Source organism: Fistularia commersonii, chromosome 29 (assembly GCF_037954325.1).
Source record: "Fistularia commersonii isolate RoL2024-O1a breed Wild chromosome 29, RoL_Fcom_v1.0, whole genome shotgun sequence".
Lineage (NCBI taxonomy): Eukaryota > Metazoa > Chordata > Actinopteri > Syngnathiformes > Fistulariidae > Fistularia > Fistularia commersonii.
Genome location: NC_141312.1, coordinates 5,870,176 through 5,895,575, shown reverse-complemented (window position 1 = coordinate 5,895,575; position 25,400 = coordinate 5,870,176). Strand labels below are relative to the sequence as shown.

The following is a 25,400-nucleotide window of genomic DNA, read 5'->3' as shown; positions in this document are numbered from 1 at the left end:
TTATTGAGCGCACTGTCTTTGCAAGAATTGTAAAATGGGGATTTTTATAAGATGGTGGAGGAGACTGAACTCACAAGAGAATATTTTAAAAAAAGGACTCGCACACTGCACTGCTTAGTTGCCCTCCTTTCTTGCCACAGTGAAGTCAATACAGTTTGATATTTGTTATTATCTGATCTTCACTGCAGCCGGACCTTTAATGAGGGTAGGAAGTTTTTATTGAATTCCTTTTAAGAAAGTTAAGAGAAAAAATAAACTTTCAAGATTCAAAGCGTTTATTGTCACATGTACAGTGCGGAAACAGGTTTCCCCGTACAGTGAAATTCCTACTTTGCTGCCCGCAATGAATTTGGGTTTGTGCTGATCGGAAGAGTGTAAACATTATCATAAATATGATTATAGGTATGAATATGAACAGTGCAATAGAAGAGTGGCAGTGCAATAAGATGTTTGAGTGCAGCTTGGTGTGCATCTCACAAAGTGCAGGTGCAAGGATGTGTGCAATTTAAGTGTGCAGTAGACTTATGTGCAAGACGAATGAGTGTCTTTAGCGCTTATTTAATTCTTAGTAGCATGACTCTGGTGGTTCTCAGTCATCCAGGTCATGGGTTCGTTCTTGTAAGAGAATTTTCACATCAGAGGTGAAAAATCTATTAAAAGAATTCGTCAAGAATTAGTACTTTATTTAGAACACTGGTTCCTCCTGCCGCCGCTGTGATTTATGATGTTATTGTTCTTTGCTGACGATGTGATGATTTACAAGTTTGTCAGTTCAGTTTTGACACTATCCTGGAAAGGACCCCGTGGAAACACACACACACACACACACACACACACACACACACACATATTCGTTTTAAGCACCAGTGGAGACAGTGACCCCCGGGCCCCCCCGACCCCGACCCCCACCCCACCTCACCCAGCCTCCCACGTACGGGCGCGTCACGTTTCCCTGCAAAGACAGAGCTCCCTTCCAAAATAGACGACAGCGACCGTCCCACCCCTCCCTCCCTCCTTCCCTCCCTCCTTCCCTCCTTCCCTCCTTCCCTCCCTCCATCCTCCCTCCTCCCGCTCCCTCTGTCCGCCCGCCCGGGACGCGCCAGCGCAGTTTCGCCCGGTGCGCCTCCGCAGCCAAGTCGGCACCGACTCCTGGGGGGGGGGACACAACACCGCCTCACCGGCAGCGAGAGGCAGAGGGACCTCCGCCGCGAAAACACACACCGTCCAACTTGTCCTGGGACGAGGTGAGCCGTGCGCGTCCCCGGCGAGGGGACGCGGAGCCGCGGGTCTGGATCTTTGGATAAAACCGAGCATGACGCGGAGGGACCGCCGGTTCTTCACCTGGGTCGCAGCTGTGCGTTACTTTCACACATGCACGTCCTGACCGACATTTCCATGCGTGTGCGCGTCAAATCTCGCAACAGGCCGCGCGCAACGGGCGTTTTTAATTTACGGTTTGATAACGGGGAAGCGCAGCAAGCGTTGGATTTTAGTCCCGGGACTATTTAGGATCAGACTCCCCTGGCGGGTGGAGGGGGAGGAGGGTGGGAGTGCGTGTGCGTGTGGGTGGGGGTGTTTCGTGGGGGGCCGTGCAGTTTGTCATGTCTATATTAGGGAAGTGTCGGTGTGACGCTCCGGTCGTGTCCGGGCTCCGTGCGCCCCGGAGGAGGAGGAGCTCCGCGTCCGGTCGGCCTGGAGCTGGAGACCCGCATTCCTGCAGCCGGGCTCCAAAGCGCCCCCCCCCCCCCCCCCCCCCCACACACACACACACACACACACACACACCACCGCCACCCCTGCACCGACGCCTTCCCTTAAATCGAGTATAAAGTATTTCTTTCTGTTAAAAAAAGAAGAAAAGAAGATAGATAGAAACCACTCTGTGTGTAATAAATAACTGCAGTGTAATATATGTTCAAATGTAGTTTCCTACGTGTTAAGTGATATCAAGTCAACCTTTTTTTAATTTAGTTTATATATATATATATCGTATAAACTATAATATCATCTTGTTTATATTACTATTTAACAATAAGTTCGCTTTCACACCTTGTATTGACTCCCCCAGTGGATATTTATTCTCTCCTATATCATGACCAGATTTGTTGTCTGACCCATGTGTGCAAGGGTGATTTTAAATCTCTTCATATAAATAGATGTGATTTATTTTTGAGGTGAACAAATCGTAACCTAATCAACAGGTTATATTTGATTATTTATATGATTAGAATCATATAATATAACCTATATGTGCAACCATAGCACAGAGCTGTAGTGAACTAATAGAAACAAATGTCCTGCCTTGTATATGTGAAATATTCAAAAAGGCTATAATTATCTTTCTTTTTTCTTTTAATTTCCAAAGTACAACCATTTGAAATGATCTGCAACTGATTTACTTGCATTTGGTATAAATGAGTCAGAGGTTGTTTTTAAATACTATATGACATTCCACTTTGCTGTATTGAAGCTTAAAGAGGAGATGAAACTGCATTTTTTTTTTTTGCAGTAGAGCTTCATGAACACACAGTATGCAGTTATTTTCCTCCAATCAGGACAGTCATATACTGTTGTTATTGTAATTATTATTATAGCTTTAGCTTTTTAAAAGCTGTCCCTGGAAAAACTGTCATAAAAATCATATATACGATACACAGCCGTTCTTGAAACGCACAGTTGTCATGACTGAAATGCCTGCGGGACCGGGTCACATCTGACTGCCTAGTGCGAGTCCCATCGTGATATATTCCTTCGTGAAAGTGAGACGTCTACGGATAAAGTTGCGCTTCGCTTCTCTTTAATGCCATACGAGCGAGATATCCGAAAAAGCCCCGTCGAAGAATGCGGTTCGATCTTGCAGAGCCTTTTAAAATCATTCAGTGAACTAGAGGAAGAACTTTGTAGATGCAGTGGGGGAGTTGTTGATCGCTTGCGGTTTGTGATAAATGGCATTTTCCTGCAGTCCCGCTGCATCCGTCATCGTAAACGCCAACCGCCACCTTTTATCTGCTCTCTGAGTCTCAGTGTTTGTCTCCGATGTTTGAGTGCCGCATAACGCTCGGTTGGACAATCAACTATTAATATCTGGACTGTTATAGAACATCTCCTGTGTTGTTCTTGGGCGGCGGTGAGGTTTCACGGTTCCTCTGGCCCGACGCCCGGACACACTCTGGACAGCACGACGTCTTTCAACAAACAGGCTTAAAACACCCAACATGGCTTCATTTGGTTGTACAATATTCTTAGAAGGCCATCGGGCTGCGGGTCGACGTCAGACAGCTGTGCGCCCGTTCCACTGGCAGCACAGCTGCTAAAATCTGGGATCGATTCTGTCAAATGCATAATCATACAATGAACATAATCTGAAATAATATCACGATACATTTACAATGATGTATTAATTGATTAATAATGGCTATGTATTACAGATGTTTTGTTGATCGGCAAATTAAAATGTAGATATAAAATACTTCATGATAAAAATATTACCAGTATTTTACTACTTCCACTCACAATTCCGCCTCTACTGTAAATACAATCTTCTATGATAATTTTGACAAAAATAATGAAAACCAGTGTAATAAAATTCTTTACATTAACATTAACTCGTCAATAATCAGTTCAGCGCTCTCGATCGTCTCTGTGATTGTTAATTTCATATACAAAATAAATACATCCGAAATGATAATGAAAGAACTTCCTCTTTTGTGCAGTTCTAGTTGATTTTTCTGATATGAAAGTATGCAAGCGAGAGGAAACAACAACAGACAATAAATAACCACAACTAAATCAACAACACGCACTGCAAATCCATAAATAGAAACTAGACAAGAAAAAAAACATTAATATTGAAGATGAGATTTTTCATAATGGGAAGATGTCAGTCTCCAGCTCCAATTATTCTAATCTTTCTGAATTCTATTCCAAATTTGGTGCCTTGATCTGGACCCAGGGCTAAATGGAGGTGATACCAGCTAGTCGCATTGATAGGACAAGGTGTCTTCTTGGAAAATACACAAATGCGCACATTTCGAAAGGAATTTGCACGGTTGGAAAATATTTTATATGTCTGCGCGAATCGCTAATGTATTTCACCAGTGGTGTGCGTGGCTCTTTTCTGTTTGATGGAAAATTAATACATGTGGATTTCCTCCAGTTTCTGATCAATAAGCCCTTTTTCATTGCACTTTATTGGTTTCGCTTCTTTGGAAAAATATGTATACAGAGAAAATATTTATAGGCCAGAGACAGTGAAAAATAACTAAGAGCCCCAGGATGGAACCCTGGGGAACACCAGCAAGATTTTGATTGAGGGGAAAACGCCATCTACCTGTTGAGATAATGTGTAAGCCAGTTAATATCTATCTTTTTAGAGATAACATCTTTCACTTTTCTTCCCCAGGAGCGCAGATTGTATTTTGAACACTTTTTTCATGCTCTTGGTAAAGACTTCCTGCAAACCATCATTAAGCTTCCAAACCTTCTTACAAATGATTCTTTAAATTCCCTCTTTTTCCCACAACCCCTGGATTGATTCCACGAAAGGGGTTCCTTTCAAAGGTGGATTGAAATGTGTAAATTTCCGCTTGGTCTAACTGTAACAACAGAGGCTGGCGGAGGAGTGCTGTGATAAAACTCACTTTGTTGAAAGTTGGATAGAGAGTTCCATGATTTTCTGAAATATTAGAATAAACAGGATGAAGGTTGAACAAATGTTATAATTTCATCTGTTTGTCTACCCCTCGCTCATCCTGTAATTTTAATCTCATGTCCGCCTTTACCGGAATACATCTGTCTGCCTGCTGATGCTAGTTATGTGCCTGTGGATGAGTCACTTCCATTAAAAATGTGCGAAAAACGAAAAAAAAAAACAAAAAAACGGACGTCATGACTCCCCAGTCGGCTTCTCACCAGCAGCCGCAGTGCTTCAAAGACTCAACCATCTTTTCAAAACCTGAGGAAATTAAAAATGTCTGAACAAAGGTTTTGATCTGGAGATTTTATTTTTTAATGCAAAAACCAATTTCCCAAGCTCCCCCCAGTCGCCCACAGAGGTTATCACTGGAACATCATCTATGTCTGACAATCATTTTGTATCTTTTTTCACCCCACCTCCCCTTCAGCCATGAGTCGCAGCATCGTGCGGCAGAGTAAGTTCCGCCACGTCTTCGGCCAGGCGGTCAAGGCTGAACAGAGTTATGATGACATCCGTGTTTCCAAGGTGACGTGGGACAGCTCGTTCTGTGCCGTCAATCCCAAGTTTCTGGCCGTCATCGTCGAATCCAGCGGAGGGGGAGCCTTCCTGGTCCTGCCCCTCTCGAAGGTCAGTGCAGTCAAAGGGGAAAGAAGCAGCACTCACTATAACAACTAATATTACGAATATTATTATTAATCACAACTGACCTCAGTAACCTTCCTTTCCTATTACAGTGGATGTACTTTCTTTAAGCCGTCGTGTTTTGGAAGCTTTGGGAAGAATTTAATAACGACCAAAATAGAAACTTGACGGGAAAAGCAACGTGTCCAGACGGCTCAGACACCGATAAATTGTGATGACACAAATTCAGACCCCAAATAAGCATCCAGAACAGAATTAAAAAGAGAAAATCCATCTTATTTTAACCTTTAGTGTCCGCATTAACTTTGAGATTTACAGGCAGAGTTTTTATTTTGTCAATCTCAGTTGATTTCGTTCCCGTAACTCTTCTGATGTGTCTAAATATTAAGTCATATCGGTAAAAACAAGATGTATAGTATGAAACCCCGTGTGCTCTAATTCAGGCTTTCCGGCTGCAGCCTGAAGGGGCTCGGCTGAGTCGTCAAAACCAAAATGCACCTCTGGTAAAATGGATTTTGTTGTCATGGTAGGAATGATCCAAAAATCCATTTAGAGCTGATGACATTATATCAGTAGCACTCCTATCAGCTCACACGTTTAAAAAAAATATATATATAAAGTTGTGACAGACAGCCCTGCAACGTGTCTGGTTAGCTGCGACTCGAATGCTCAAGGTTGGACTCCCCAAATAACTGATGACACTGCCGTAATCACTGGAGGCTGCAGTAAAGTGGCCGCCCTGCCACGGCAGATTCCTTCACTCGAACGCTAACACAATCCAGCATTGCATATCGTAAACAATATCGACTCTGGTGTTCTCAAGAGCGCCTGATGAAACAAGGCTTTTAGTAGAAAGTTGCGAATGGACGTGTCTATAGAGTGGAGTCATGGGGAACAGACGAGCTATTAATACACCCACCGTTCCCCTGCCCCCCCTCCACATCCCCAGTGGGCTACAAGAAAAACTACCCTTTCAACACCTTGTCCCTTTGCTATAAATAAACCTCTCATGGGTTGTGCGTGCGTGAGTGTGTGCTTGTGTGTGTGTGTGTGTGTTTCTGTAGGAGAGGGAGTGATCATCTCCAAAGACGATACAATGGGTAGAGTGATTTAACTTGCATCTTTTTTTTTTTTTAATTTCCTTTTTTAATGCCGAATAAATGTGATTATACTAATCCCTTTTTTTTTTTTTTTTTTTTTTTTTTTTTTTGAACCAACTCTCACATTTGCCCCCCAACGCCTCTTTTTTGTCACATTCTGGCCAAAGTAAATTAGACTTCCAGATGTACTTATTCTCCAGTTCTGTTCTCCGAGGGTGTCGATGGGCACCGATATCCCCTTAATGTCTCACTAAGTCTGCATTAGTCAGCATTTAACTGAACAGAATTACCCAGAATCCCTGTGACGTTGGGATGTGTTAACACACAGAACAGCAGAGGGAGACATATTTTGGTGTGATATTGTGAGGAGAGGACGTTTACGAGTGTAATGGGATTTTGTTTGTGATAAAATTGCCATTATCTCTTCACATGTTTAAATGATAACCAATGAAAGATGATGCTGCACAGACAAACAATCGAGTGTGTTTTTAGTTAAAAATGCCAATAATTATAATAATATATATAAAATAATAATTATAACAAATAATAATAATAATAATAATAAATGTTCAAAAAAAATGCCAATGACGCTATTGAAACCATTATTGAGACACCAATGCATTTTAGCACAACACACCAACTTTAATACATGATTTGACAGCTTTTTGTGTGAGAAATCACAAACATAAGAATTTTATAATTTGATGTGTTTAGTCAGTTGATGAATCAATTTTTTTTTGTAATTAAGAGTTAAAAATACGTGCTAAAGTCAGAGCCCACAAACGTCATGTTTTATAATGAGTCAGCATGAATCAGGGCTTATTTGCCGCATCGCTTTTGTTAGGAGGAGGAAGATCAGCAAATACTTGAATGTCTTGTCTCGTGTTTTGTGTGACGCATAAAGTCTGCTTGCCAAAAAACAGAAAACACAAAGACTCCGGTGGGTATTAAGCGCTGAAAAATATCTCATGGTGAATTCTGTAGACCATACATAAAGATGTTTTCCAGGACTCACTTCTGTTTTATTCTTAAGATGTAGATACACAGGGATGATGAGGCAATACAAACACACACACACACTCACACACACAGAGCTGTAATAGGTGTCACTGCTGTGTGCTGCAGACAGGCCGCGTGGACAAAAATTACCCCCTGGTCGTCGGACATTCTGGACCAGTCCTCGATATCGACTGGTGCCCTCACGATGACAACATTCTGGCCAGCTGCTCGGAGGACTGCACTGCGATGGTAACAACCGTCTGTGTGTCTGTGTTTGTGTGTGGGATAAGATTTCAAATTCATACGTGGGAGTGTTTCGTTCAGCCAGTGAGGTTGGAGTCGCAGAAGTCGCCAGGCTGAGTCCTCCTGCCTTCTCACCTGTTTCAACCCCTAATTTTTTCGTAGTGTTTGTACTCATGACTCAGCAGCCTTTCCTCCACAAGCTGATTATTGTTTTCATTTTTCTTTCTTTCTTTCTTTCTTTCTTTCTTTCTTTCTTTCTTTCTTTCTTTCTTTCTTTCTTTCTTTCTTTCTTTCTTTCTTTCTTTCTTTCTTTCTTTCTTCGATTCATGTGTGTTCTTTGAATATCAGGCAATCATAGTAGTCATTATTATCAACTCCGTTTATCCTGCAGTCTATCACAGCTGGTGGCCAAATACAGACAATAATTATAATATCTCCAAAATAAGAGGTGCAGAGGAAGACAGGGGGGAACAATTGATGGAAAGTTTGGAAAAGTTTGACACCAAATTTCAAAGGAGACAAAACTCAGATCTAAATCAGATGAGTAAAAGTAAATGAAATGATTGTATTGTGCATGAATGCAGGAGATGTCTGATAAAATTCAGCAAGACCAAAACAAAATCCAGTTCATCCAAAAAGTCAACATGAGCCCAAAACATCAGACGACTACTTAATACGAAGAAAACACCTCAGAGTTAAAGTTAAAGTCAGCTTTATTGTCAATTTCTTCACATGTACTAGACATGCAGAGGAATCTAGAAGACGTTTCTCACTTTCCCACGGTGACATGAGTTTAACAAAATAATAATAGAGTGCACATTAACAGTAAAATGCAAAATAACCAAACAAACATTAAACAATGGAGTGTAAAGTGCATGCGGATACGAGCACAGGAAAAGTACCCCAAGGACTTTTTCATTGATCATTATTCGATTTTGGGAAGTATATCACAAACAGGAGGCAACACTCAGTGTTCAAGTGAAGAGAGAAGTGAGAGCTTCAGTCAGCAGGTGTCACTGCGAGGCCTGGAGAGGAAGCACAGAGATGGTTCCTGTTGTTGTTCGCTGGGACGTTCCCTCTGAGTTTGTTCATTTGTCACTTCACAAATCCATTATCTCAAATAATATAGTGTTGGCGAAGATTTTAATTAGTATTTATAGTCGTACAAAATGGCGTTGATCTTAATGCTGCTTGATTTTCGACCGAAACAGTGGTATGTTTGCAGGGTTTAGAAGAACTGCAAAGAGACTCACTAGAAATTGCTGAGTAAGTTAGAGCGAGCTTTTAGAATGTCACGTATGCAATCACATGCCACTTAACCTGTCTGTTGACTCATCGTGTGTGTGTGTGTGTGTGTGTGTGTGTGTGTGTGTGTGTGTGTCTACAAGTTCAGTTGTTGCAAATATGCAAGTATGTTTCCATTTGTTCAGAAAGAAATGTCAGGAATCTGCATGATTGAACGATTGAATGGCTGCTTCTCCTATGGCAACAGCTGCTGGGAAGCTGTGTGTGTGTGTGTGTGTGTGTGTGTGTGTGTGTGTGTGTGTGTGTGTGTGTGTGTGTGTGTGTGTGTGTGTGTGTGTGCATTTTGCACCTGTGTTTGCATGTGTGTGAGAGCTTTGTTTACATCCAGCTGTCCAGTCTTGGCCATGTTGCCGCTCTGAAGCCAGAGAAAGGACATATCTGTGATGTCATGGGCCTGGATTCAGAGACGGATCACTCTGTCTACAGAAAAGGCTCATCACACTTTGTTTATATCTGCAAGAGCAAAGAGCAACACAGGCAGAGTGTGTGTGTTTGTGTCTGTGTGCGTGTGTTTGTATCTATGTAAAAATACATGGATCAACACCTGCTGTGTGCTTGGCTGCATTGGAAAACTTTCCGACTATGTGTCACCAATCACCAATATCCTTTAAGGAAAATTATAAAATATCCATCTTGAGGCTCAAAGTATTAAAAATGAATTGATCATATTTATCTGAGATATTGGTGCTGGAAAGGATATTTGTTTGTATTATTTTATATTTATTTCTCCAGTGGCATCTTTTTTATCCTGAAATTAATTTCATCAGAATGAACAGCATCTTTGTAAATATTGTATTTTACTAATTATTTGCTGGAATTTCAATATTGTAATAACTCATTTCATAAGTCACTTAACTTGTCTGCACTGTTGACTCATCGTGTAGTGTGTGTGTGTGTGTGTGTGTGTGTGCGCGCGTGTGTGAGAGGTGCTTCGTCTTCAAATAGCGTCACTTCTTTTTGTTTGATTTTCCGAGATGAATAATACACAAACATCGGCTCATTTATATCAGTTTTTGTCAGATGTCCTGTATAGAATTACTTAATCTGCATTTTCTTCTTTGTAGAGTAATTTAATTGAAATAAAATAATTAAAATGGCAGTAATCATTATTCAGAAATATATTTCCGTGTTGATAACAAATGCAAATACACAGTTTCTGGGGCCTATTAGATGCTATCATTAGAATTACAGTGCATTATCCCCCAATGAGCTAACACATGCTAATATAAGGTTAGCAGATGTATAATAATGGACAATAGGTGGCTGAGTAAATCATGCTAGTATGTCAGAGAGTATGGATGATATGGATATGGAGAGTATGGATATAATTTCTTCAGATACCGCGTCGCCTTGTTTTGGTTTTGACGTGCACTGGAATAGACGTGCACGGATACAGGCCTCCCCCTTGTCCCTGTTCTGCAGGTGTGGCAGATCCCAGACCACTCCCTGACCCGTCCCCTCTCCGACCCCGTCGTCGTCTTGGAGGGACACTCCAAACGTGTCGGCATCGTCACCTGGCACCCCACCGCACGCAACATACTCCTCACTGCGGGTGGGACACACACACACACGCACACACACACACATGCCCAAGAGCTCCTTTGAACATATCTGTGTGTTTTCCCTGAACATATCAGATTTTTTCTTTGACCCCAGGCAGTGATAACCTGATAATTATTTGGAACGTGGGGACTGGCGAGCCCCTCGTCTCCATGGACGACCATCCAGACCTCATCTACAGCATCAGCTGGAACCGAAACGGCAGCTTGTTTTGCACCACCTGCAAGGACCGGCGTCTTCGTGTCTGCGACCCCCGCAAGAGGGAGGTGGTGGCGGTGAGTGAAGAGGAAATACGGGTTCAAATCATCATTTTTAATATGAAATATGAATCACATTCTGCAACAGAGACCGTGTTAAGACGTAGAGCTGTGTGACGTAATGGTTTGTTTTTACTGAAGAAAAAATTGAGTTTAAGCAGAATCAACGAAAACAGTTGCTGTGAGACGTCGGAGCGTCGGTCACTGGGGAGAAAAACATTTCCAATTCAATTTACAAGATCCAGGCAACTCCATTTTTTCAAATTTATTTTCTTAAAAACAGGAACGCTTGGCTCCGCACGAGGGGATCCGGCCGATGCGGGCCATCTTCACCAGGGACGGAAACATCTTCACCACGGGTTTCACCAGGATGAGCCAGAGAGAGCTCGGACTCTGGGACCCGGTAAACAAACCGTCCAGGTTTATGTGTTATTCATGTTAAAAAATACGCCCAAATAGACAAGAGTACACACACACGGGGGAAAGATGAATTTATGTATTTCTCCACAGACCACCTTTGAGGAGCCGATGGCGCTGCTGGAGCTGGACACGAGTAATGGAGTGTTGTTACCGTTCTATGACCCAGACGCAAACATGGTCTATCTCTGTGGGAAGGTAAAGCTTCCTGTTTCCTGTTCACCACCACAAATTGTGTGTTAGGATTCCCACCCACTTCTACTATTATATATTTTTGTCTTTTTTTCCTCTGTTTGCAGGGAGACAGCAGTATCCGCTACTTTGAGGTCACAGATGAGCCGCCATACGTGCACTACCTCAGCACCTTCAGCAGCAAGGAGCCGCAGAGAGGGATGGGCTTCATGCCCAAGAGGGGAGTGGACGTCAGCAAGTGTGAGATTGCCAGGTAAGATGCAAAAAGACTTTTTAAAAAGACTCCACTCGAGCTTTTCCATTACTTATTTATCTGAATCCAGTGTATAATGTGGAATATGGGTACAATTTGTGCATTTCTCTGTCTACTGCGGTTCTACTGAGTTGGTTCATTTGGTTTCCATAGCAACTTTTTTCGCCTCTTCCGACCATTTTTTTCAAAGATGTTTCATGTTTCTTCATATTCACTTTGTTTTCCATTCACTTATATAACGCGCTTAGAAATTGTCTTGCACTCCCAAACACGTATGAAAGACGAACTCGTGCTCTTTGGGGAAGCAGCCGCACACAAAAACACCCCTTATCCAGCTGGCGTGTGTGCGTGTGCATGTGTGTGTGTGTGTGTGTGTATGTGTGTGTGTTTCCAAAGGTTATACAAGCTGCATGACAAGAAGTGTGAGCCCATCACGATGACTGTGCCCAGAAAAGTAAGTCCATCTGACACTAAACAAACTCAGACAGACTATTTTGGCCTCACAAAAGTTCAAGACCTCACCAATATATATACACAATACAATATACAATATATACTATATATATATATATATATATATATATATATATAGATAGATAGATAGATGTATTTCCTTTCTTTTTGCATTACCACCCTACCTCCTCTTTACTTGTCACTCTTATCTCTGCAATATTTATGTTTATATTATATTTATACACTCTCCAGGACACCTTACTCATTATCATTTCTTTTTTACTACCCACATCTCCTACTGTACACCTGTTTTTTCTATAACCACTCTCTGCCCAAGGCATTTCTTCTATTTCTCATATTTTTTATAGTTTTCTGTTATTTATATTGTACATAGTTTTATTCATTTGTGTCTATATCCTTTATGTACATATTCTTTTCTATCGTTACTATTGTCGTGCTTTTGTACCCTGTGCTGCTGCTGTGACAACTGAATTTCCCGGTAGTGGGATCGATAAAGTCTGTCTTATCTTAATTTTGGGGGGTGTTTAGTTTGACATTTTTAGCGCTCTAGGAAAATGTATTTTTTGTGATATTTTCAAAGTTTTTTTTCCCCTTCCTCACTGATTGGTTTCCGCAGTCGGACCTGTTCCAGGACGATCTGTACCCGGACACAGCAGGTCCCGAGCCTGCCATGGAGCCCGAGGAGTGGCTGGAGGGCCGGGACGAAGACCCCATTCTGGTGTCCATGAAGGAGGGCTACGTGCCGCCAAAGAGCCGCGAGCTGAAAGTGGTGAAGAAGAACGTCCTGGACTCCAGACCCACCACCCGGCGCAGCATGTCCACCGTCGACACCAACAACCTGCCCGTGAGTAATTTTTAAATGTGGTAAAATCGAACCCGGAGGAGAAACGGCCAGTACTAACACTCAGCACCGACGATCATTTGGGATTAAACACGGTCGACATCACGCAGAACCCGGGATTAAGTCTGTATGTAATATCTTTACAAGATAAACAGTGAAAAGGTTTTAACTAAATCCCTAAAAAAAAAAGAGATTAATCGAAGGAGTGGCGTTCTCCGGCTGGCGTTTTCGTATCCTCTTCCTGTCGCTTCATCTCCTTCCGTTTCCCCGCCTGAAATCTGAATCTGTTTTCACTCCAGAACGTCAAACCCTCCCTTTAACACACTTCTGTGTCTCTCCTCTATTTGTTTCCGCCTGCACTGTTTTCACCCAAAAGACACCTTCTTATTTTTACCTCGTCGCTTGCAGTCCTTGACCTATTATTCCTCTCTACCTTTCCTCCCTCCCCCCGATCACTGTCACTTCCCCCCCCCCATTTGTTTTTCCCCTCTTCTACTCTTTTCCTGTCCAGCCTCAGTTGCTTGAGAGGTTGCTGGAGGAGATTCAGAATCTGAAGGCCACAGTTTTGTCTCAGGAGAAGAGAATCTGTGACCTGGAGAATAAGCTCTCCCAGTACGCCAACGGCACTGCTTGACGAGCATTCAAAGAACTGCTCTGAGTTTCAGAGGAAACCGACATAAGCAAGGATTCGAAATACTCTAACAGCGTGTAAAGGCACCGTTGTGTTAGTATCTGAATGTGGACAATGTAAATACAAACTGACAGGTAAACACGGTGGAGGGAACCACAGCCAAATCCAACACATCACTTTTGTTGATTTGATCCACTTTAAACCTGAATAATAATTTATCCTTTATTAAACCCCGTGGGGAAATTCGTTCTCTGCATTTAACCCATCATGGATGAATGTAATTTAATGTACCAACAGCGTCACTGTGTATTGAACAATAAAGGGTTAAACAGTTAAAGATCTGGAGATCTGGAAGTGTGACCGCGTGGAAGAACCAGACAGCGGACTTCCCCTCTGGAACGCAGACATCATTTTTTTCCGGTTAATTGCGATTAAAAACTCCCCCGGTGTCATTTGCTCGTCCCCACATTCATATTGGCCTCGCAGTCTCTGATCAGACCATCACTGACCGGTTTTGTTTTAAGACAAGTCTCTCAGAAAAACACTTCAAAATGTAAATAGTATTAGAGGAAACGGGAGGAAAAAGAAAAAGTTATGAACTTGTAGCAAAATGTGAAAAAAATAACACAAAAAACTAATATTTTGTGCTGTAAAGGATTAAACACATTATGACAACAATAAAAGTGTTTTGTAAAAAAAAAAAAAAACCATCTGTGTTGTCTCTTATGGGAGCAGTTGAAAAATAAGTGTGTGTGTATGTACACCATCCATATACATACCAGACACACACATATATATCATAGATACACACACCATGTGTATACCATGTATACATGTATAAATACACACCACACATATATAAATATATATAAGATAGATAGCATGTATGTGAATGTATGTTTGTACATGCACCATATATATTTATGTATGTATATATGTGTGTATATATATATATATACACGTGTGTGTGTGTATATATATATATACACACACACACACACACACATATATATTACTATATACACAAACATCATACATATAAACATACATATATAAATATATACTTACACTTATATAAATTTTTATAACATATATGGCGTGTGTGTGTGAATGTATGTGTATAAACACACCATATATATGTACCAAATACACAAACACATACACCATATATACATATATAAATATATATGTACACACATATATAAATACATATAACAAATAAGGTATGTTTGTGTGTTTGTGTGAATGTATATGCACAAACTATATATATATACCATATACATAAAAACACAGAAACATGTATTTCATATATATGTATTTATATATATGTATCTATATACACATGCACACATGCCAGGCATATACCATATATCCATGTATAAGTACACATCGCCTACATATTAATAAATATATATATGGATATATGCATATAATCATGTATGTATAAATACACGATAGACACAAATATATATAAAGCATATATACGAACAAACAGATTCTAATATTTATAAATACATAAACATACTCATGCACACTATATACTCATATTTATATAAGAGGTTGTGTTTGTGTTTATACGCAATATGTGAAGCATCATCCTCTTTTACAGGAATCTTACAGGCACATCGATCAGTTGGTTGATGTTTCAGGAAGTACTTATATTTTCATTTCATTTATATTTATACCTGTAGACTGACAAGTCAAGTCAACTCAGATTTTATTTGCAGCGAATCACATATGATAGAGAAAGATGGGATTTGAGTACTGGGACGGACAAGCACTAATGATCTCTTAATAACAGCAGCACTAACATTCCCCTATGGGGATGAATAAAGTATTATCTTATCTTAGCTTAACATTTACATGGTAATCGCTAACATAATACATTAATAGCGCCAATATTCATAGAAGAAATAATGGTGGATGGACGGCAAAAGAAGGACCTCTAACCAAACAGTCACCAAGGTCGGGAGTTCAACAACATGAGTAAAAGTGCCTTTAGTTTTCTACATTTGACTGAAGCCCAGGCTTGGATATTCCGCTGTAAGACTCACAAATAAAAATGAATTTCAAATAAAAAGAAAATGTTAGATTATCATGAAAGCCTGCAGTTTAATAGAGGCAAGAACCACCGGCAAAATCAATGTTGAGTTTTATGAGATACCAAAATCTGCAGCCCTTTAGTGCTGTTCAAAGGGAAAAGATAAATACAAACAGCTTCAACACAGCTGGGGTTTCATTGACTTCATGCTACTTTTAGAAAATGGATCCCCAATATCACGAGGCTTAGAAATGATGGAGTGATGTTGGTGGACATGGAGAGTGGGGAGACGAAACCACCCTCTTCAGTGAAAAGGCAGGAACCTTGGTTTCCCACTCTGTCTTCGACCAGCAGCTTCATGTCCGGCGAACAGCAGGACGCTTTGTAGGAGACCAGGGTGATGTTTTCATTTCCGGGCGCCGGCCTGGTGGTCATGGTGCCTTGTCCTAGGGTGAGGTTGACGCTCTTGACGCCCGTCCCGTCGTCTCCGTCGGTCACCCGAGCAGAGAGCTCCCACGAGGACGAGCTACAGTTGCCGGTGCAGTTGGACTGCAGGCTGAGCAGCTCGCATTGCGGATGAGTGAAGTCAGTCACCTGTGAAGGAAGAGGTAGATTTCTCAAGCTTTCATACCACGGAATTAACTTATAAATATGAATTTAAAGTAGGCCGAGGGACTTGTTCCCGGGAGGAGACGCCCCTTTTTTTGGGGGGGTATTTAGTCGGTTTAAAGCAAAGGCCTGGAATGGCAGGAAGCGCTCCGATTATTAATTAGCGCTGATTTAAAAGAACATGATTTTTTTCAAACAGATGTTTATTTCCTGCACTCCGGGTTGCGGAAGTGCCGGAGCCGATCCCAGCTGTCATTTGGCAAGAGGTGGGGTTCACCATGGATTGATCGCGGTGCCACACACAGACGTAAGACCATTCAAAAATGTATGGTATCCAATGAACCTCCTGCAGGTTTTTTGAGGCAAACAGAGAAGCTGTGGGAAACTCACGCAGACACAGGGAGAACATGCAGACGCCTCACAGAAAAGCCCCCTGTCGGAATACAACCAGGAACCTCCTCGCTGTGAAGCGCTAACCGTCGCACCGACGTGCTGCTCTCATTTCCGAGTTTACAAAATATCGTGGATGTAGAAGGCTGACTTTCAGGGAATATTACCGGATTGACGACGGAGAACTGCAGGACGATGTAGTTGGCATCTTTGCCCCCGGGGGCCTCCACCTCGATGGTGAGGGTGACGTCGGTTCCAGATGGGGTGTTCAGGGGCGCGGAGACGCTGACCGTGCCGTTGGCACGGCTTCCGGCTTCCACCAACAAAATGTTCGGAGCGGTTGTGTCAAATCCTTGGTTGTTGGTGACCCGGATGGAAACGTTTCCCTCAATCCCATCAGCCATCACGGAAAAGGCCACGATGAACGGCGCTCCCGGTACCAAGATGCTTTCCGCATCAGCCTGAACACAGAGCGGCACAGAGTGATGGGATATGTGGAACCCCGAAGTGTTTTTCTTCATGTGGTGCGAGCCTGTGCTGGTACTCACGGAGATCGTCAAATTAGATGCCATGAAACTAGTGGACGATTGCCTTTGAAAAACGACGGTGGCTCTGGAAGTTACGTCGGTCTGCCCCTTCACTCGCACGACAAATGCCACCGACGGGATCTCCTCAACTGAAACCAAGTAGGCTCCGTTCCCCTGCGGCGTCACGACGCCCTCGACGCTTCCAGAGCCCGCCGATTCAACCAGAGCCACCTCAGTCAGAGTGGAGTTCCCGGTTAAAGTCACCCACAGGCTACTGTTCATGCCTTTCAAGATTAAAAAAAAAAAAAACAGGAAAAAAATCATCAACTCTCACACGATGACTCGAAACATGATATTTTTGCACCTGGCCTCTTTACCAGCTTTGGGACGTGTTTCGAGCATGTCATATCCGAAGAACGGGCCGTCTGACACCTCCACAAAATCAAACAGGAAGTCGATTTGGCTCTCGCCTGCAAAACAACATTAAAACATTTGAATGAACTGCAGACCCGGACGTCCCCTCGGTGTTTCTTATTGTCTCCCTGCCTGCAAGGTGAACGCAGTAGAATCGTGCTAACGGTTTAGCGTAATGTAGCAGGGTAGCTTTCACTCCAAAGTAGATCTGGGATCTGCTGATCTTTCAGCAAAATGCCTTCCAGACCTCAGTTTGTGGGACTTTATAATTTACATTATTTATTGTTATTTATTGTTTATGTAGTAATGATTACATAGGGGTATGAGAGTACTTTGCCACAGTTAATGTTTAGATGTTTAGATTAGCATCTTCTAATTAGCATCAAAACTGATGGAGCAGCTGAAGAAGAGATACTTTAAACCACAAGAGACAAAGTTGTTTCACTGACTGTCAAACGTATGACTGTAAAACTGCAAGACAGAAGCACTTGACCAAAGATCTGAAATCGAACGGTCACTACGGTGTGATTTGATCAAGTGGAATCGCTGTTGAAGTCTCACCCAGCACCTTCACCGTGTACGGATTCGTGGACTCCATGTTGATCTCCCATGTTCCCACTTCTGTTTTCAGCTTCAAGGTCTGGAAGTTTCCCACAGACTTGGACTCGGTGATCAATGATCCTGTCGTGTCCGTGCTCCCCTGAGACACTCCTGTAAAAAAACAAAAACAAAGGGAAAAATAAAACAACAAAATCCCTGATGAATGAACTGGCAAGTTTTCAGAGCAGGAACATGAACCAATGTAAAGACGGAAGGTAGAGAAAGTGTCTCAAAAGCAGAGGTGGGCAAACTTGGCTCAGGGGCTGCATTGATTTTTAAATTTGACAGACGGGCCGGGTCACCACAAGATACGATACATTAAAAAAAAAAAAAACGCATTTGTTAACACCACATATCATACTTGTCTGACATTTGCTTCTAAAATAAAACCAGCTTGGTTTTGAAGGCTATGACGTTTGCTTGCATTTCACGCTTAAACCGTTTTTTCCCTTCCCCCCTGTCCACAGTTAAGGTTAAATCACAAAGGCGATCTGTGTCATTCAGCTCAGGAAAATTCTCAAGTGTTCTCAAGTCGCATCAAAAATGAAATAATCTCCTGTTTGAGCTCCCACATCGATCCAATCAATCAATCATTCACATCAAGTCTGATTTGTGTACCAATCTTTGGCGGGGCCCTATTAAAAAGAACAACGGGCCGGATGTGGCCCGCGGGCCGTAGTTTCCCCCCCCTGCTCTAAAGAACAATCACACACCTCCTAAACTATGAACCTCCTGTGTTACTTCTAATCTCAAATCAGTAAAAAAAAAAAAAAAGCGGGGGGACTCATCATAATAATCTGGATTATTGCATTAGAAATAAATGCGTTAAAAAATAACTGCATGTGAATCGTTTCTCAACATCCAAATGTATATATTCTAGATATGCAGTATTTTGGGGGGTTTTCGGGGCTTTTGAGACGCCATTCAGAGGACCTAAGAGACTATTTCAATGCCCTCTTATTCTCTCCCGTTTGGAGACCTCACCTTTGGGGTCGGTGAGAGTGACGACAAGATCCTGTCCGGTGATGAAAACCACGGGGTCGGTTATTGTTTCGTCGATGACGAATCGGAAACGATCTGTCCTCCCGGGGCTCCTGGACGCTTGCAGAAGAGTCACCTGAGAAAATCCATTTCACAGATGTTTTGCGAATGGCCTCAGCTGGAGTGGCTGCAGGATCTTTTGGGATTTACCAGAGAGGAGCTGAGGGTTTCTGTTATGATGTCGGCAGCTATCGGGAGTTCGCTCTTTGAGACCTCGATGGATTGACCTCCGGACGCCTGAGCCAGCTCTCTGTACAGCTGTGCTCCTGATGCAGATATCCTGCCCTCTTGATTCCTCTTGATGCGGTTGGACCCCGTCGAGCCGGTAATCATGAAGTTCACCTGGGGGAAAAAAGGAATATCGACAACCGAGCGTGACCCGATCTCACAGTCCTTTCAAAACGAGTCCGTGAAGAAACGACAACGCACGAGTTGATCGGACACCCACCACCGTTTGCGTTCGCTCAATGAGCGCGGTCACCGTGCTCCTCAGGTGTTTGTCCTTGGCCGGCGCATCGGTGAAGACAAAGATCTCCGAGCTTTGCGGAGCAACGGATAAAGCCAGCTTCGAGAGAGAAAATGATTCACGTCAAGATTTCTTTTCACTCGAATAAAAGAATGTACAAATCGAGGGTTGGATATCGAAGAGGACGCCGGGCGTCACCTGAAGCCCCGTGAGACTCATTTCCTCTTCATCTCCCCCACCGGATGCCGACAGTGAATCGATGACCTCCTTGAAGACTTGCGGATCCGTGGTCTTCACCAGCGGCCCGGCATCTGGGTGGCGTTTCAAGACGGACGAGAGAAAATGCTCGTTATCTCGTCGCCGGCGCACTCGGAGGATCTGATGTTTCCGAGAGCCGACCTGGATCACTGAACGGCACCAGAATGTAGAACAAGGGCTCGTTCTCTGTGCCGACGTGGTCGTCGATAATAGAGGAGGTGACATCCCTCACGGCGTCGATGTCCTCTCTCATGCTCTTTGTGGTGTCGATCACAAAGCAGAGCGCTTTGCTGGACCCTTTCGAAATCCCCATCATCCTGATTGATTGAACGTGATTTGAGGAGCTGCGCTCGAAACTGACGGTTAGGTGACTGAAACCTGCGGCGCGGGGCGTCTCACTCGAGGAACGGTCTGTCCCCTGCTGCCGATCTGATGTCTTCCAGCAGCTCGCTGGTCGCCGCTATGGCCACGTTCGCCGCCTGGGCGTGGAGGTGTCCGTGGTCGGAGTCAAAGGTGTCTTTGTTGATCCCACCTACTGGCTCAATTGTGCTGGTTTGATCCACAGCTCCTCCGTGGCTGCATTTCCCTTCGTCGCACAGGAGGAGGTTCGAGAGAACACTTGGTACAAAATCCAAATGTTCAGCGCAGCACATGCGACGGAGGACTTTTAAGAAAATAACACATATGAATGGAAGAGATCAACTACCTGGCGGTTTGGTTGCTATCACAGGTACAATGCTGAAATAACCAGAGGTCAGAATCTGCTCCTCTATGATGTCCTCCAGGATGTTGTTGGTGCAGTTATCTCCATCGCAGTTGCGACAAGTCGCCCTGCTTTCATCTGACACAAATGGAAACTCATGAGACCTTTTGCTTTTCAGTCACCACCTGTTTGTTTAAGAACCTGCATTTATCAGGACGCTTATAATTGGATCTAGGCTGGATCTTAGTTGAGGTGACTCATACTACCCCGGGTATTTTACGGCCCGTTTTTCGTTTTTATCCGGCCCGCCCAAGTATTTTACTTTGAATATTTTAATAAGTATTTTCAATCAATATTGAATTTAGAAACTCCTTATTTTTTTCCTTTTGTTTAATGTTAAATGGATAATTACATGCAAAATAATGTTGGTACATTTATATTATCAGTAATAATCTTAAAGTTGAAATACCAAAAAAAAAAAAAAAAATTTAAATTGCAATTGTTATTTTGTTCAGTGTACACGATACCTAGTTGGCCCGGGCATAAAAATTTAGTAAGACATGTGGTCCACCGGCCTAAATAATTGCCCACCCCTGCTCTTAGGGATATTCCATCATGCACTTCCTCTCAATCTTTCTTCCCCGTCTGCACTCGCGTCCCTTCATGCATGCATGTAAGTAACCTCATGTCTTCTCCAGAGTCCTTTGGCTTTCTCATTTCCAGTAAGTGTGAGGACATCACACTTACACATTCACTTAAATGCAAAAAAAAATTATATTGTAAAAACTACTACAACCACTTTTTTTTTCCTCGCAACTGCACCTTAGTACTACTGTCACTTTAAAAACAAATCAAAAGAAAATTGGACTTTAGCCATAACTAGCTCTGCGACAACTTATAATTTTTTTGTACTTTTCCACCGTGGATCTTAAAGTAACGCTATTTTAATGCTCTGCGTGTGTGAACGTAGGGCGGTATTGACAAAAATATTGATTTTGACAGAAGGCCGCCTGCATCGCCGAGCGTTTACTCATGCGGGAATGATGGTTTTTAGATCTTTTTAAAGAGTTGGGTTCAGACCTGACATGAGATGTGTCACCAGACAACTGTGTTGCGATCGAGCGTCATATAAATAAAATCTCGTCTTCAATTGGCAGAATGTCACGGACATCTGATCCAGCGGGTTACCTGCTAAATTGCCGAGGCTGACGTCTGACCTGATTAGATTGGAATTTGGAAGTTCGTTTCCGAGCTCCACCCAGTTGCTGTGGCTGTAGAAGTCCTTTAAGTTGAAGAGAGAGCGAAAAAAGATGAGTGGAAAAGGCTTTTCCAGGTGTATTTTGTGACAAGATAACGGCGCGTCGGCTGATACCTGCAAAGGGTGTAAAATAGTGCCCAGGTTCTGCCGCGCCGTCACGAAATTCTTTTCCTTACTGCTGGCCTTGACAGCCACCAGTCCCTCTGTGATGATGTTCCTCCCTCCGGAAAACATTTCATCGTCAAAGTGAAAGCTGGCGTTCAAGGCGTGACGGAGGTCCACGCGCACATTTCTTAATACGATGTGCAAGATGGACTGGCGAAAACTTTTGGATGATTTTCTCGCCCCGCAAGCGACGACAACACCCTCAGCAGTGAACGGTTGTTCCTTCACGTACAAATACACACACTTTTAATGTGAAAAAAAAAGGGGTACTGATACGGTTGGTGTATGAAGGGAACTTACGGGAAAAGTGAAGTCCGTGCCCTCGGCCCGGGCCACGTCACGGCACACGTGCACCGTCACGTTTAAAAGAGCGGCCTCGGTGATTTCCAGGTGGTCCAGGGCTTTTCCTGGAAGGATCCCGAAGCCCAGAGCCGCTTGGGGAAGGAGCAGGACGCAAAAGACTGCAAAACTGGGGCCTGCCATCCCAGATCCTTCCGGCAGGCAGAGGAAAAAGGAATACACATCAATATTTATCAGGATTTTATCAAAACTCCAAGGACTGTATTCACCCATATGAATCCAAAATGTTTAAAACTCCATTAACATGGACTGATACCCCGCCTTTTACCTAAAATGAGGAGTTGAAAGAGTACTGTACCTGGTGTCTGTTGCTGATCTCCTGTGACTGAATGATTATTGTGACAACACCTGTTCTCCAGCCTTGTCTGACATAGGCGGGGCCACGCGCCACTTGATCCTCCTGAGGCTGCAGCAGACGAATATCTGAAAGTTAACCTGAATTAATGAATGTGTTGAAAACTATAACAGTAAACTTAGATCACAGCAAATACCGAACAAATGGCTTTAAGTTGTCTTTAAGGATTCCTCCTGTAACTTTTAAGCAGAAAAACAGATCCAGGCAGAATAATTGAGGTTAGGTTGTTTTAACAGAGTGACCAGGCCCTGTTTCAAGAAGAACAGATTATGAATGTTTGATTTTTCCGCTTGAGATTTTGCATTGTAATGTTTTCATAAGGAGCTTTGAGACGATACACTCTCCCTTTGAGTGCTGTGTCTCTGCTATCGCTCAGGAGGAAAGGATCACAGTACAAGATAATTAGAAACAATTTATTTTATTTTATTTTATTTTATTTTATTTTATTTCATTTTATTTTAATTTAATTTAATTTAATTTAATTTAATTTAATTTAATTTTAGAATAGAATAGAATAGAATAGAGTATAATAGAATATGCCTTTAATCGTCTTATATTCGGGAAATTTCAAATATTCCATCCATCTATCTATTTTTAGATAGATGGGCTTTATTTTTATTTTATTTTATTTTAAAATATGTTGAATAAAGTAAATGTATAAAAAAAAAAATCAAAATTTTATTTAAATTTAGAAATTGTCTGCCCTTTCCGATTCTAAAATACAAATCAAAACATTTTCAGATATAGGTGTGCCTCTCACTCACCCGTATCACAAAATAGGTGTGTGTTCTCTGTTCAGTTCCAACAGTCTCTGACTGAAAGTTGCCTGACCGGTCAAAATAGTTGATATCTGGAATTTCAAACTGTCCAGGTTCAACGGCGGACAAAATTGAAAGCCCGGCAGATCTTTTGAGAGTGATAATACACTCACGGAAACATTCACACCCAAAATCCATCATTCCAAAGCCATCAGATATGGTAAGAGTTGAGAAATGTAAAAGAACAAGTTCCAATAACATGCAAGCGGAGGGGTCTGCTGATTCAGACATGAAAAGACGCAACTCCGTCCATGCAGGAAGCATGGACAGAGGGAAACACAACCAGACAAACAAGAAAACCCTGTTCATCCCTGGAAAGAAAAAAAAGCCCAGATGGAGACAGTGAGCAGGATGGAGGGAAGTGACAGACAGGTTGCAAGACATTTACTTTTTGACTGATTTATTTCTCACATAAAAACTGATTTTCTATTTTAGTTCTACATGCCTGCAGTGACTCTCTACAGTGGTCTGCAGTGGTGGGGGCCAGAGGACCAAGGAAAAGTGCACTGGGATTCAAAATTAGGATTGATATTTGAATTAAATTATGGTTTTCTGACCTCCCATCACTGTGACCGGATGTAACTCCTATTGCACGGAGGAGACGTCATGTGATGACAAATGGGAAGTAATGAGGTGAGGCTGCGGGACCCCCTCCGGAAGGCCCCATAGTCCACGATATGGTCAGCCGGTGAGGTCTGCAGATTTCAGTTTTCCCCAAACAGCAAGAAATAAAATCCAAGAGTTAAGAGAAAGAAAAACAGGTATTAACGCAACTGGTGTGCTAAGACACAGGTGTGATCATCTCACCTTTACTCCCGTTGACTGAACGCAACATGACAAACCCGATGCCACCGAATGTCAGTCACTAAAATGTTACACCCGACTTGGTTGATGCACGTGAGAATCCTGGAGATGATCCTGGCAAGCAGAAGCCAATTATTTAATAATTACAGATTAGGGTATAACTAGTTAACAATGGTACTATAACCACAGATGGCCTAGTTCTTACATTTATAGATTATTAATTACATTTACAAACACATTTTTATATTGTCAATAATTGTTTCACTTTCGTTTCTACGTGCCAAGAGCTATTTATGTGAAACCGAGTATTTTGTTTTCCCTGAAATGCATGTCGAATTTGAATATAAATGCCAATTTGCGTATTTCCTGCAAAACAGCCCAGAACCCGGTGACAAAGTCTGGACTAATATTAGTCGCAAACATTCAACAGCGGCCACGGGAAGAAAATCAAATATTTGATGACGGGGGGTTGGGGGTGGGCAGACTGGCTGCTTTAAAAATCAGTGTTATGAAATTACAAGTCCAAAAATCCCAAACGAGCGATAATTTAATTACCAGAGGTGGTAAAAACCATGGCTTCTTGAGGAGAACATAACTACACCGCTGATGCTCAGTGTGTGCGGGAAATAAAGTACTCTGAATGATGTAGTGTTGACAAGTTAAGGTCAATATAGGTCAGTGACTGGATTCAGGACGGAGATAATATGTCCCGCCCTTTTAATCTTTCATTCACGTTACCAGTTTCAGCCAGTATTGTTTAGACTGCATCTCATTCGGTGTGATGAACCCATTTAGAGCCGTCCCTGAGTGTTACGAGCTTGATGCCGGTTTGTAGCCGTGAATTTGTGACGGCGAGAGCGCGACTTTCCGTGCGAGGGAGACGTTTATGAGTAATTCACTTGTCATTACACAGCTATTACAACAATGACAATGCCAAAACAAGGTCAAATATTTTAATCACCTCGCCGTTTGATGGCTGGG

General features: G+C 42.5%; 2 protein-coding genes across 2 annotated transcripts; one reads left to right on the top strand and one right to left on the bottom strand.

The window, feature by feature from the left end:
* The first annotated feature begins 1,068 nt into the window (after positions 1 to 1,068).
* On the top strand, positions 1,069 to 14,317 carry coro6 (coronin 6). The gene is made up of 11 exons (XM_086176655.1): positions 1,069 to 1,244; positions 5,124 to 5,323; positions 7,564 to 7,686; positions 10,408 to 10,537; positions 10,642 to 10,820; positions 11,086 to 11,205; positions 11,313 to 11,417; positions 11,519 to 11,664; positions 12,061 to 12,118; positions 12,755 to 12,982; positions 13,491 to 14,317. Exons 2-11 carry the CDS (start codon positions 5,126 to 5,128, stop codon positions 13,611 to 13,613), a joined length of 1,410 nt encoding a protein of 469 aa, XP_086032781.1. The 5' UTR covers positions 1,069 to 1,244; positions 5,124 to 5,125; the 3' UTR covers positions 13,614 to 14,317.
* Positions 14,318 to 15,313: 996 nt separating this feature from the next.
* On the bottom strand, positions 15,314 to 22,751 carry LOC147216780 (von Willebrand factor A domain-containing protein 7-like). The gene is made up of 16 exons (XM_086176778.1): positions 22,741 to 22,751; positions 22,383 to 22,573; positions 22,032 to 22,304; positions 21,848 to 21,941; positions 20,663 to 20,797; positions 20,356 to 20,542; positions 20,098 to 20,273; positions 19,897 to 20,009; positions 19,681 to 19,797; positions 19,383 to 19,574; positions 19,176 to 19,308; positions 18,153 to 18,302; positions 17,555 to 17,647; positions 17,199 to 17,461; positions 16,818 to 17,111; positions 15,314 to 16,245 (listed from the first exon to the last, which is right to left on the bottom strand). Exons 2-16 carry the CDS (start codon positions 22,563 to 22,565, stop codon positions 15,856 to 15,858), a joined length of 2,793 nt encoding a protein of 930 aa, XP_086032904.1. The 5' UTR covers positions 22,566 to 22,573; positions 22,741 to 22,751; the 3' UTR covers positions 15,314 to 15,855.
* Positions 22,752 to 25,400: the final 2,649 nt, after the last annotated feature.

Bases quoted from the DNA above. Each gene is read 5' to 3' on its own strand.
- coro6 (XM_086176655.1), top strand. From the start codon at position 5,126: ATGAGTCGCAGCATCGTGCGGCAGAGTAAGTTCCGCCACGTCTTCGGC. The intron at 11,206-11,312 runs GTAAACAAACCG...ATTTCTCCACAG, and splicing joins AGCTCGGACTCTGGGACCCG to ACCACCTTTGAGGAGCCGAT. The intron at 12,983-13,490 runs GTGAGTAATTTT...TTTCCTGTCCAG, and splicing joins TCGACACCAACAACCTGCCC to CCTCAGTTGCTTGAGAGGTT.
- LOC147216780 (XM_086176778.1), bottom strand. From the start codon at position 22,565: ATGGCAGGCCCCAGTTTTGCAGTCTTTTGCGTCCTGCTCCTTCCCCAA. The intron at 19,798-19,896 runs GTGACGCCCGGC...TCTCTCTCGAAG, and splicing joins TGAGTCTCACGGGGCTTCAG to CTGGCTTTATCCGTTGCTCC. The intron at 19,309-19,382 runs GTAAATCCCAAA...GGATTTTCTCAG, and splicing joins AAACCCTCAGCTCCTCTCTG to GTGACTCTTCTGCAAGCGTC.